Genomic DNA, 9,936 nt, shown 5'->3' with positions numbered 1-9,936 from the left:
GATTAAGTTATGTAAGATTTGATGGTCCATTTAAAAAAAATCACACATGAAAAAGTTCATGACTTCTGTTTTAATATAATAGATAGATATTGTTTGATTTAAACCGAATATATGCAAATTGATGAGGATAAAATTTATTTGTTTTTGGGGTAACTATCTTATGAATTTCTCAACTCTTCAATTTTTTAATTTTATCAAAAAGACATATATCAATGTATACACAATCTTAATAATTTTAGTTGACCAAAAAAAAACTAAGCAAACTCTAACTAATAAGGTTATTCTTATTTTAGTATAATAAACTATTTTGATTCATTTCCAAAAAAAATATAACCCAATATACTAAAATATGAATAACCAAACTAGTCACAATATGGATAATCAAATCAACCAATTATTTTGATTTAGAGAATGGTTATTTATAGTTTTAGTTTTAGTTTTTGGTTTTTGTTTTTCCAAAAACCATTTTTCTTCCAATCAAGCTTTTTGCAAAATAGCTTTCCTAAAATCTAGGAAAAATAATTTTTAAAAAACTATCTATTTATAAACAAAAACCAAAAGCCAACTTTTCCCAGTTTTTTTTGCTTAAAAACGAATTTGAACATTTAATACAAATAAATAAAATCATGATCTAACCTACGAATTTTTTTTTTTGACGGCAAACGGCTATTCCATTACTCAAACTTGAGGTGGTCTGGATAACCAGACCGGAAGAGAACAACCAATAAAACGTAACTTCCTATGAAAGGATCTAGCTGTCTTAGCTAAAAAGTCTGAGATCTGATAATAAACACCCCAACACATATAACCAAGGCATTTTAAAATAATCAACCACGTAAGTTTTTTACATATATGCTTAATCATTTTTTTGGGCAAAATATGCTAATCATTTAAGTTTCAAAATAGATATGCTAATCATAACAAAGATTTATTGTACTAAAATCAAACTGTGATGATATTAGAATGTCATTTTATCTAATAATAAAATAATGTAAACTACAAAATAAATCATATAAAATTTTACTTATCAAAAGAATAAATTAATAATCTGAAAGTTAGTCATTAAAATTATATATATATATATATATATATATATATATTGTTAATAATTTTGGCTTTATTTAGGAAAATAGTTTTTTTATTTCGCACAGCATATGTAAAAAAATCCTAAAATATACAATAAAAGCACATTTTAACTTGGACAATTCTCGCAAATACTACTTTTTAAGTTTTTGTCACAAAAATAACACTAAAAAAATAAAATGACAAAATAGCACCTTTTTGTTTTCAAAATTTTAATATTTATTTTTGTTTTTAAATATTTGAACACATTCCTAAAACTCCACCCTTAACTGTAAACCCTAAGTCCTAAATTAATTAACCCAAAGGTTATAAATTCATATTTACCATTCAATAAACTTCTTTTGGTCATTTTCTTTCTTGTGATGCTATTTTTGTGATAAAAACTTGGTTTGGTGCTATTTTGATATTTTTATCTTTTATAATTTAACTTTTTATGTTATAATAAAATTAAAATATCAAAAAGAACTCGTCCAACACACAGAGCAATATCTAATATTTTCTATTTTTTGGTTTTACAGTATTTTACTATTACTATATTCTTCATTTTATATAGGATTCAAGATAGTTTTATTTTATATTTACAGTTTGTTTTAAGATAATTTTATTAAATAATTTTATATGTGTTTTGGTAATAATATTTTATTTTTTATTTTTCAGAATAAACGTTTTACTATTAATAATTATTCATTTTATTAACTTTAGAATCAAAAAACCAAAAAACTAGAATCTAAGACAACCATTCATGATTTTCAAAAAAACTAAAAGCTACTACAAAATCAAAAATCAAAAACCAAAAATCTAAAAACCAAAAACAAGAAACTAAAAACCAAAAATAAAAATCTAAAAACTAACCAAACAATCATCACCTTAATTATTTTATATATTCATAAATGTGCATGAATTTTTAAAATATTATAAGTTATATTTATTAACGCAACTTAGATTTGATATTTTTTCTATTTTTTTGAAAAACATATATCAGATATAGAAATTTACAAAAAATATATACAAATATAGTAGGATGAACTCAACTACTTGAATTTAAGAAAATAATAATTTAACTTTAACATAATTAATAAAACAAAAAAATATCATTGCTCAAGTGACTCAATACCCAAAACTAAATATATGATTTAATATAAAATATTATATTTAAAAATCACATATCTAATTATGATGGTAACATAATGATCCTTAATACTATTTATTATGTTTTTACTATACATATAAATTACAAAATGATCTAAAACTTATAAATAAACAAAATAATATATTTTATAATTATAATAAGTTAATTATTTCGTAAATATTTATACCAGTGCATGTGCACTAGAAATCACCTAGTATATATTAATTATGAAGAATTTTTTTTTTAATTTTATCCTCATATAAATTAATTTTAACAGGGACTATTTCTAGCATATTAAAATTAGAACGAATATAATAGATACTTTATTTTTAAAATAGTATCCATTTAGAAATAACAAACAGTTATACAACAAATAATATTCATTGTAAAAAATAATAACCATTTGCAGAACTGATCAAAACAGTTATACAACAAACAAATTATTTCTAAAATTAAGGACAAGTTAACATATGAGATTTTTTGTTATGGATCTGCAAACCGGAAACATGTTTTGTTGCTTCTTTTAAATTTTTTATTCAAATTACATTTTTAAAAACATATAGGATACCACGTAAATTGAGACATTTTACTATATGTTCATCAAATTGTAGTATATGTTCATCTAATTATAGTACACATGTGTATGAAAGTAATATTGTTGTTGAGAAGTGCATATGAAACTTTTGATCACTTACCACCTCAAGACTGAGTAATAGAACAGCTGTTTGAGAGAGAAAAAAGATTTTGATCACTTTTATAGGTCAAACTCAATAACAAACTCGTTGGTTTTGAAACTTAGGTAGATTATGGCCAAAACATTCATTAGCTGAGATTATGTAATTAGTATGGAGCCACAAATTATATATGTGTCCATGGTTTTGGAAATATATTTAGGTAGAATAAGTTTGAATTTATTTGGGGAATAGTATAGATATACACAATACAAAAAATGTCGATTTACATCAGTTAAAAAATGTCAATTTACATATTTGTTTCATCACTTGGCCAACCACTTAGATATGTAGATGGCATTTTCCTAATGTAAATATTGAATCTGAGTTTGATCAGTTTTAATGATATGAACAAACTCAATTGTGCGTTAGTATTGACATCTATCCCGGGAAAACGAAAGCAACCAGATTCATATTTCTTTCTTTTTCTTTCACTAATAGACAGATTGTATTACTCTTATTTATATTTATTGACCATGAGTGAGATTACAATAGTGTATGAACAATAAAAAGAAAAGGAGACAACACTCGACGAGAGTGAGTCGAAATAGCACTTTCAGTCGGAAAAAGTAAAGCTAAACGGAGGAAATCCTAGCTCGCCACCTGTCTGTGTGGGAGTGTTTCTCTATATCTTTATGCCTCGCCTCCTCCTTTTATACATGCATGGATCCCTCCGCAGCTTTCCCTAAAGTCGTTTAGTCGACCTAATGAGATTAATGGACCGAGCTCTAGTCTTCTTGGACCGAGCTATTTTGTCGATCTCTTAATTAGACATCAGGTAAAATCACAATAAAAATGAAAAACTGATCTCGAAAGGGGTTTTGAAACTCATAAACAACATGTCGCAAATATGCCACCCAGATCGGAATCAACACATGGCCTAGCTAATGGCCTCATGGGTTTCATCCACTCTAAGCCTTGTCCAAGGATCCGCCCCAATATCTCAAAGAACCATTGAGAACAATTGGCCCATGAAGAACGAAGTAGCTTGGAGAAGAATCAATTCCGACGTGGTTTGCTCAACCAAAAACATATAGAAAATTTGAAGCATTAAATATGATCTCGATGACGTGTCAAATACTTGCCGGAGATCTCTTCACCATTACTATCCTCCTCCAAACGACATTGGTTCAATCTGGATCCAGATGGGACTCCCATCACTGTGCCTATACATCGATCTGGACTCAACAGTAGCTCAGGTACCAGCTGTTTAAGAAATGTTTCTATAATTTGATTCAACTTAAAAGTCAACATGAGGTGATAGACACAATAAGCTCTGCAACGATTGGATAAATTCACCTACATCCAAAATGATCAGTAAGCGCGAATCAACTCCATAACTACCCCATCACCAAAGAGACAGAAATATCCGGTCCTGGGGGGATGAACACACTCAACACGAAACAACAGACCAGGAAGAAACCATAACTCCATCCCGGAAGACACAGTGGAAAACCAGGAAAGCAAGATCGCCATTCGAAAATGGAAGCTAGCCCCACAAGGACTCTCAAAAGAAATTACTCCATACCGGATGAAACTCAACCACACTAGGCCTCTTCGAAGAAATGGGAAGACATAAAAGAAGATTTTTACCAATAGACCACAACAACTAATATGACAGTAAGCCGGAGTCCCAGTAAGCCTAAAGCTAAGTTTTGTAGATTTGATATGGGTCATATGACCCCCTTGAGTCTAAGGTTGCTCCGCCACTGTGACTCCTTTGGGGTCAAGGTCTCTGATCCGTTTCTATACTTAAATGTATAACATAGAGAGTCAGACTGAGATGGTAAACTTGAGAATACTTGAATGGCTTTATCTTCGTCAAAAACATTTATGTTTAAACTGGTAAAGTCATCTGCAAGCTTGAGGAACACATCAAGATTCTCTTCAATAGTTTTCTGCTCTTGCATTTTGAAACTTGCAAAATTTTACTTTAGATAAATGCGATTAGGTCCGTCTTACTTTGATAGTCACCTTCCAACGCCTTCTAAACTCGTAAAGTAGTTTGTTCTTTCATAACCTTTCTTAACACGATGTTTTCTCTATAATCTTTCTCTTTTTGTTTTGACGCAAGAGTAGTTAGACAGTTTCACATGGACAAGTTTAAAGTGTGATAGCATTTTTTTTGCTATACACTTTATATTGAGCTAGCGGTCAACAAAGTCCGAAACATATATTGAAAAGGAAGATATGACATTGTTCAATATGCTCTAACAGTGAGTGGTTTGATGTATGTTATGGAACACCAGATTTAGCTTACTCGTTAGCAAGAGATACATAACACCTTAGCTATTCACGATGTTCTCAAAAATGGAGGTTAACGAAGATAGAGATGGTATAAATGAGGGTGTAAAATCACCAAAAACTAATTGTTAAAATATTAAATGAAAGTTCATCACAAGCTATTTGTCTCACATTATTAACTTAATTTCTCTAAAATTTTACCATTTCAACTTTCTACTCAAATATTTGAAAATGTACAAAACCAATTAAGCTAGAAAGAACAGAGAAAACAATAAAGATAGAGTTGAACGAAGACGGATAAAACCAAAGGGCTATAAAATGGTGTAAAATCATCAAAAAACTAATTGTTAAAAAATATGAAATGAAAATTCATCACAAACTATTTGTCAAACATTATTTTACTTAATTTCTCTAAATTTTGCCATTTTAACTTCCCACTTAAATAGTCGAAAAGGTATGAGAACAATTAAGCTGAAACTTGAAAAGAATAGCAATCATATTCTCTTTTTATTGAAACAACAAAGTGATCGAAGTTCTTAACTGATTTTGAGGTAGTTTTATATACAAACAAAGGAAAAAACAACAACAGAATACTACTTAAGCTCGCACAGCTTGAGACTCCTTCGCTTCTCCTGCTTTCAAGAAAGCTGAAACATAAATCACAAAAAAAAAAACACAATGCTTTTAGTATTTTCTTAGCTTCTCTATCTTCCACAATGTTTTGCACCTATGGATTCTAGTTTCTTACCTCTCTTCTTTAGCTTGTTCCTGAAACCTCTTTTCCTGCTAAACGCAGTTTCCTGAATATTTCATACAAACATAACGCAAGAGTGAGACACCATAAATAATATGCTATTGTTATTGCTAAGTTACCAGAGGTAGATTCATGTGAGTTTTGATAGAATTTATACCACTGGCTGACCCGTCCTCACTGCTTCACGGATTGCTTCCACTAAGTCACGGTTAGCCTCAGTGTATAGACTTGTCACCGTTCCGTATTGCCCAGCTCTAGCTGTTCGACCTATCCTGTGAAGAAAATCCACCGCAGAACTAGAAAAATCCGCCTGCAAATCACACAAAATAGTTTTAGAGAGGTGAGTACTTCAAAGTGTGTGTCGAGTTGAAATTAGAAAAAAGGAACCTGAATAACGTGTGAGACGTTAGGAACATCAACTCCACGTGCAGCTGCGTCAGTACAGACAAAGACACCACCGTTTTCTCTGAAGTCCGCTAATATATTAGCACGCTCTTCAAGTGTATGGTTCTTATGATAACGATAGCACTGGATACTAGCTTTCTCCAGTACATCGGCTACTGCTTCAACCGCCTCAACTGTATTTGCAAACACCATCGTCCTGTCTATGCTACTGTTGTTGTTGTTGTTTACAGCCTCTATGAGAGCATCAACTTGTGTGTCTACTGTGACTTCAACCCATTTCTGCTTCAGTCTAAAAAATAATAAAGACAACCACAACCGTGAGTTGAAGTAGCTTACAAACTAATGCTATGAAAGAAGATGAAAGAGAGAGAGAGAAGCTCTCACCTAGGACTGTTTCGGTGAAGAAAGCTTCCGCTAACCCAGACAGCATCTTGGAACATATGTTTCAAAAGTCCTCCAGCAGTTTTCTTCCCGTTGACTGGAAGCGTGGCCGCAATAAATATATACTGCTTGCTACGGGTATAGATCTTTCTCACTCTTCTCCACCCCTTTCTAATATCAGGACCAGCTCCATTTTCAACGGTAGGGATTTGCGTGGTATCATCAAGATACTCGAGTTCCTCTTCCTCTTCCTCTTCCTCCTCTTCATCAGAGATAGACCCGTCTTCAAAATCTGCATCATCATCATCCTCATTCTCTAAATCAAATTGTGCTGAAGAGTCTGCATCAATCTCCAATGGTTTTCCAAATTTGGAAGTAGCCAGACGAGACGCTTGTTTCTCATCAAAACGCAGCATGTTAATCAGACGGATAATCTGATTCTGGAAGCTTCCGCAGAGAAGCATATCAGCTTCATCAAACACCTGCAAGGTGAAACAAATATTCATCATTAGACAAGCCCACAATACAAGTACAATACAGCTCTACTAAACAAAAGAAAACATACCACATATTTGACAGAACGAAGAAACTCCACACGCCTGTTTCTTTTAGGCTCAATGTTATTCAAAAGAGCAGCAGGGGTGGAAACAATAATATCAGGCTGTTTATCAGGCCAACCCTGAAGCAAAAAAACGAAACAACTTCCCATATTCAGCAGCTACAGATACCAAAAAAGACAGATAATGAAATGGTGTTTACTTACCTGTGACCCACAAACAGCTTCAACTCTGAGAAGAGGATTACCGTCCTCTCCAAGAAGACCATTAACCATCCGAACAACTTGCTCACATAGCATCACGTTAGGGCAGAGAACAAGAGAGATCTCCTTAAGTGCCATCATCCGCCTTTCTTCACCATTCGCAAGCTCCTCGGAATCAGGAGCGGCGGTGTTGGTTAACTGATGGATAATCGGAGCAAGATATCCATGTGTTTTGCCACTTCCTGTTTCTGCTGCAACAACCACATCTTTCCCAGACAATATCGACGGTATGCAAACAGCCTAACAGGTAACAAAAAATAAAGATTCTCTCTTTACTTTCACAACTAATCTGTCTTAAAACTTGATTGTAATCCGACCAAATTAACAAACCTCACAAACTCAATTTAGTAGTAAGAAAGATTCTCACTTTTACTTTCAAAACTTATCTGCCTGAAAACTATATTGCAATCCCACCAACGTAACAACTATAAGTAACTGAACCATATAATTTAAATTCAAGATTCGACTGAATGATATAAAAATAACCTGAGTAAGAGATGGTCTTCCGAAGCCAGAATCACGAAGAGCCACGGAGACCTTATCGGACAAGCCAAGAGACTTCCAAGAAACGGCTTGGTCCGCGAAAAACGTGTCGTTGCCTTTTCTATCTACTTCAGCTTCAGTAGCAGACGACGAGAACACACGGATCCATTTCCCTTCAGATCGGTTGAGAGAGATCAACGCGGAAGAGCCGTAAGCGAGAGGGAAGGAGAGCTTAAGGTTAAGCTTGTGGGATATGAGTTTCGGCGCCGAGGAGACTCTGCAGGAGTGAAGAACGGAGACGGAGCGTGAGAGAATCATCGGAAAGTAAACGGCGGATAAGAGATAGAATGTCAAATCTATCTAAAAGGGTTTAGGGTTTAAGCAAAAATGAGATTCTAATTTCTGAGGCAACTAAACGTTGACGTATCGGGGACACTTGTGCCCTGAGCTTAGAACGGCAGCATTTTTAGTTCCCGTTCTTTATTCGTCGTCCCACATTGCTAAAACAAAAAATTCACCTTGTGCGTTTGAGCTTTTTGTTTTTCCTCGCAACTTTTAGTTTCTTACAATCAAATCCATAACTTCTTACATTCTTACCGTCCCAAATGTCACATTTGTCTTCATTCTCTCAAGCTGTCTTGTTTTTTTTTTTTTTTTTTTTTTGAAACATGCTGTCTTCTCTCAAGCTGTCTTGTTATATATTTATCTTCACTCACATACCATAATCTCAATTCGAAATTTAAAGACCGCTTATGAATCATGGAAGCTGAGATGATTATTAATCATCTAAGCAGTCCTTGACGTGTTGATTTGTTTGCAGATAAGGCTATAATTGATCAAATCCGAGAGAGTTTTAGAATTTGCTTGTGAAGGGGTGGATACTAATCAAATCTATTAAATATATCAACTATAATTTAAAATGAATTATGATCATTTCAGTTTTAAATCTTTAAAATAAAATACAAACAGGTTATCATATTTTGATTTTTATTTTAAATTTAATATGATAAATCAATGTAATATATATATATATATATATATATATATATATATATATATATATATATATATATATATATATATATATGTATAAATCTAGAGTTCTCATTTTGTTAAAATTAAAAAAATATTAATGTTCTTAAAGATTATGATCACATGTTATAATATAGATTTAAAATTTAAAATAACTATTAAATATATTTTTTATATAATCATGTCACGATTTTTTTTTTCAAAATCTAAAATTTTGTCACACCTATAATCTATTAAAAAAATGATGTAGACAAATTTAATGGTGAACTATGTAAAATATATAATTCACATTAAATAAGTTTTTTGGCAACCAAAATTAATTTCATGTTTTATAAGCATAGTTAAAATCCGTTTTAAGACTAATATGTTAAACATGAAGAAGAACGAAATACAGTAATTTTTTATAAATTAATAATGTATCAACGTAGGATAAATATACGTATGCAAACAAACAGTTATAGGTATGTGGTAGAGTTTGATCCGTACGACCGTGCGGGTATTTTTTCATATATATATATATTATATTCTATTAAAATAGAAGTTACAACTTCTATTCATGTATGGTTTTTTTTAAAATGAATTTTTACTAAAAAATCATATTTCATTTATTTCTATTTAACATGTTGGCATCATTAAGATATCATATCTTATATAATCAACACATATAACAACAAACAATAAACCATGTATAAAATTTTCTAAAATAATATGTCTAAACTATTTGAACATAACAATATATTTATTTATAAAATCCTCCTATATATTAAAATTATAGATGCTAAATGATCCTAAACAAATTTATATTCTATTGTAAAACTAAATATTATTTTAGCAAAGTTTAAAACTATGTTTAAAATAGTTTATGAGGATGACA

The 9,936-nt window shown here is 31.4% G+C and overlaps 1 protein-coding gene across 1 annotated transcript; it reads right to left on the bottom strand.

Annotated features, from left to right (window-relative positions):
* Window positions 1–5,673: 5,673 nt before the first annotated feature.
* LOC108806026 (DEAD-box ATP-dependent RNA helicase 22) lies at window positions 5,674–8,474 on the bottom strand. The gene is made up of 8 exons (XM_018578037.2): window positions 8,034–8,474; window positions 7,491–7,787; window positions 7,293–7,406; window positions 6,731–7,209; window positions 6,329–6,635; window positions 6,099–6,251; window positions 5,936–5,987; window positions 5,674–5,834 (listed from the first exon to the last, which is right to left on the bottom strand). Exons 1-8 carry the CDS (start codon window positions 8,346–8,348, stop codon window positions 5,785–5,787), a joined length of 1,767 nt encoding a protein of 588 aa, XP_018433539.1. The 5' UTR covers window positions 8,349–8,474; the 3' UTR covers window positions 5,674–5,784.
* Window positions 8,475–9,936: the final 1,462 nt, after the last annotated feature.

Source organism: Raphanus sativus, chromosome 6 (assembly GCF_000801105.2).
Source record: "Raphanus sativus cultivar WK10039 chromosome 6, ASM80110v3, whole genome shotgun sequence".
NCBI lineage: Eukaryota > Viridiplantae > Streptophyta > Magnoliopsida > Brassicales > Brassicaceae > Raphanus > Raphanus sativus.
Note: the sequence above shows the minus strand (reverse complement) of the source record. Positions and strands in the feature narration are given on the sequence as shown.

Coding starts and splice junctions, on each gene's coding strand:
- LOC108806026 (XM_018578037.2), bottom strand. CDS start 8,348: ATGATTCTCTCACGCTCCGTCTCCGTTCTTCACTCCTGCAGAGTCTCC. Junction 6,252..6,328: donor ACGTCTCACACGTTATTCAG/GTTCCTTTTTTC, acceptor TGTGATTTGCAG/GCGGATTTTTCTAGTTCTGC. Junction 5,835..5,935: donor GAACAAGCTAAAGAAGAGAG/GTAAGAAACTAG, acceptor TTTATGTTTCAG/CTTTCTTGAAAGCAGGAGAA.